Here is a 2,952-nt window from a genome sequence, read left to right on the forward strand (position 1 = left end):
TCTGCAAGAGCACTGTGTTATCTTACCTGCGGATATTTCTAACACGGAAGGCTCTGACTACATCACACAGACTGTCCGTTTCTTCCTAGAATGACGTCAGTGATAAGCAGTCAGCTGTGAAGATGAAGATGTTTGGGAAGCTCACCCGAGACACTTTTGAGTGGCACCCCGACAAGCTTCTGTGTAAGAGGTTTAATGTCCCTGACCCTTATCCAGGGTAAGTTGGATTAGCCTGTGTTTACATCGGTAAAAACTGTATCCACTCCACTAAGCCTCATTTAAGAAAAACAGTTTTTAGATTTATTTTGTGTTTTGCCTGCATGTGGGCATTGAATCCCCTAGAACTGGAGTTACAGATGGTTGTGAGCCACCACGTGGGTGCTGGGAACCTAGCCTGGGCCCTCTGGAAGAGCAGCAATATCTTAACCACTGAGCCGCTTTCCAACACCGTCAAAGCTCAGTTTGTACTCTTGCATTCCCTTTTTCTAGAGGAAACTTAACTTTTAAATATTGGGAGTTGCAAATTTTGCACATTTGCTTGAACTTTAAATTGTGTGTGTGTGTGTGTTTGTTGATGTGTATGTGTCTCTGTGTGTGTGTGTGAGGCCTCAAAGTGTACAACAGAGAGTGTCAGGTCCCCTGGAGCTGGAGTTACAGGACACAGGTACTAGGAACCCAGCCCAGGTCTTCTGCAAGAGCAGTAAGCACTCTTAACTGCTGAGCCATTGCTCCACCCTCCTTTAATTTTGATTCATGTGTCTGTGCTTGCCACATATATTGTGATCGCTAAATCCATTGCTAAAATAAGATAAACTTTATTCCATTTTTTAATGTCTTCAGGTACCCTTTTTGTTTTGGGGGGTTTGTTTGTTTTTGTTGTTTGTTTGTTTCTTTTGGGACAGGGTTTCTCTGTAACAGCCCTGGCTACCCTGGAACTCACTTTGTAGATCAGGCTAGCCTCCAGCTCACAGAGATCCACCTACCTCTGTATCCCCAGGGCTAGGATTAAGGGTGTGTGCCACCACCACCTAGCTCTGTGCCATTTAAAAATGATTCTCATACATTTTACTTTTAAAATGTTACTTACAGCTGGACATGGTGGTACCTGCCTTTGATCCCAGCACTTGGGAGGAAGAGGCGTGGTCTGTGTAATAGAGAGACTATGTCAAACAACAGCAACATTATTTGTGTTTTCTTTTCTATTTGCGTGCTTGGCAGCCTGCTAGGATCAAACACGGGGCCCTGCACATGCTAGGCAAGCTCTCTGCCGCTGGGCCCCCTCTTCAGCCTAACGCCTTGTATTTAAATTCTCTTTATACAACTTTAGAAATGACTCAGTGGTTTAGAGCACTGGCTGCTCTTGCAGAGGACCAGGTTTGGTTCCCAGCAGCCACATGGTGGTTCACACCATCTGCAACTCTAGTAGCAGGGTATCTGATGCCCTCTTCTGACCTCCATGGGCACCAGGCATATGATGATATACATACATATATACATGTAGGTAAGCACTCACACACATAAAATGAATAAAATCAATTAAAAAACCCAAGTTTAGCTTCTTATTTGATATAAACATTCCCAGGAAGCATATACTGTAGAATACACCTTGTCTGGAAAATGTAGATTCTAGCTGTGAGCTTTCCTTTGGTGTAAAGCCATTTTTGAGGTGAAAAGCTCTAATCCTTATGCTTTTTTTTTCTAAGACTTTTTAAGACAAAGTCTCACAGTGTATCCCCACCTGGCTTTGAACTCTCAGAGATCCGCCTGCCTCTGCCTCTTGCATGCTGGGATTAAAGGCATGCAACACCATGCCCAGTGGTCCTTACTCTAATAGGGAAAACTCAAGGGCCCTGAAGTCATGGGTTCTGCCTTCCTGAACTGCTTTGAGAAGTAGAAATGTCTTGAGTCCCTGTGGCCTAACTGGAGAGCTGATGAGAGACAGCAAGTCTCTCAGGAAGAGGGCTTCATCCCAGCTGTTGTTAAAACTCCATCTCTTTACATTCTTATCCCAACCCCAGCTCAACATTAGTCGGCCTACCCAGAGTGAAGCGGGACAAATACTCAGTCTTCAATTTCCTGACGCTCCCAGAGCCAACCCCTTCTCCCACAGCCCCAACACCCAGTGAAAAAGCCCCACAGCAGCAGCAGCAGCAGCAGCAGCAGCAGCAGCAGCAGCAGCAGCAGCAGCAGCAGCAGCAGCAGCGGGGTTCTGACAGTGAGTAGAGCTCCTTGGGACCTAGGTTCTGACCCCGGGTCTCAGCCCCTCATGGGCTTCAAGGCAGAGTAGGGGGTGGTCCAGCCCTAAGTGCAATTGTGATGCAGACTCCCCCCCCCTTGAGAATTGCTTGTAACTGCTCATCAGCACCTGTCAGTCAGGCCAGGCCCATGTTTAACCTTAGAGCTTGGGTCTTGCCCTGTGCTTGCTGTATCCCCAGGGCTGTGTGCAGAGCCTGGCCCACCCAAGGTGTCCCGAGTTCTGAGCTTTGAAGAATTTGCCTTCTGTTTACTAAACCCAGTGTTCTGTCGGGTTCCTGCCTTTTAGAATCCAGGAAGCCATCTCGATGGGACACATCCAAACAGGAGAAGAAGGAAGATTCCATTAGTGAGTTTTTAAGTCAGGCCAGATCAAAAGTTGGCCCTCCGAGACAAGAACCCAGCACCTCAGGAAACAAGGAGGAGGAACAGGTCCCGAAGCCATGCCCAGACAAGGTATGGGGCCTTGGCTGTCTCTGCTGGCGACTGTGTCCTGGGCCCCTCTGTATGTGATGTGTTCTCTACTCGGTAGCAGGAGTCCTCTTAAGTAGCTAAACAGCCTCCGCTGCAACTCCCCGGTTCTGCAGTGAGTGTGAAGGAGACCATAGGCAGCTGTGTCAGTAGCTGAGGACATGTGTTTCCAGAACAGCTTTGCTTAGATGGATGTGTCTCTGGGGTGTACCTGACTTGTGCCCACTG

General features: G+C 47.7%; 1 protein-coding gene across 1 annotated transcript in view; it reads left to right on the forward strand.

Annotated features, from left to right (window-relative positions):
* Positions 1-2,952, forward strand: part of Gpatch1 (G-patch domain containing 1) — a 44,654-nt gene that overhangs the window by 29,629 nt on the left and 12,073 nt on the right. Inside the window, exons 13-15 of the mRNA XM_005368420.3 lie at positions 90-217; positions 2,019-2,215; positions 2,543-2,709. Of these exons, the coding sequence (XP_005368477.1) occupies positions 90-217; positions 2,019-2,215; positions 2,543-2,709 (492 nt within the window). The remainder of the gene's footprint in view (positions 1-89; positions 218-2,018; positions 2,216-2,542; positions 2,710-2,952) is intronic.

The sequence above is a fragment of the Microtus ochrogaster genome, unplaced genomic scaffold, assembly GCF_000317375.1.
Source record: "Microtus ochrogaster isolate Prairie Vole_2 unplaced genomic scaffold, MicOch1.0 UNK32, whole genome shotgun sequence".
NCBI lineage: Eukaryota > Metazoa > Chordata > Mammalia > Rodentia > Cricetidae > Microtus > Microtus ochrogaster.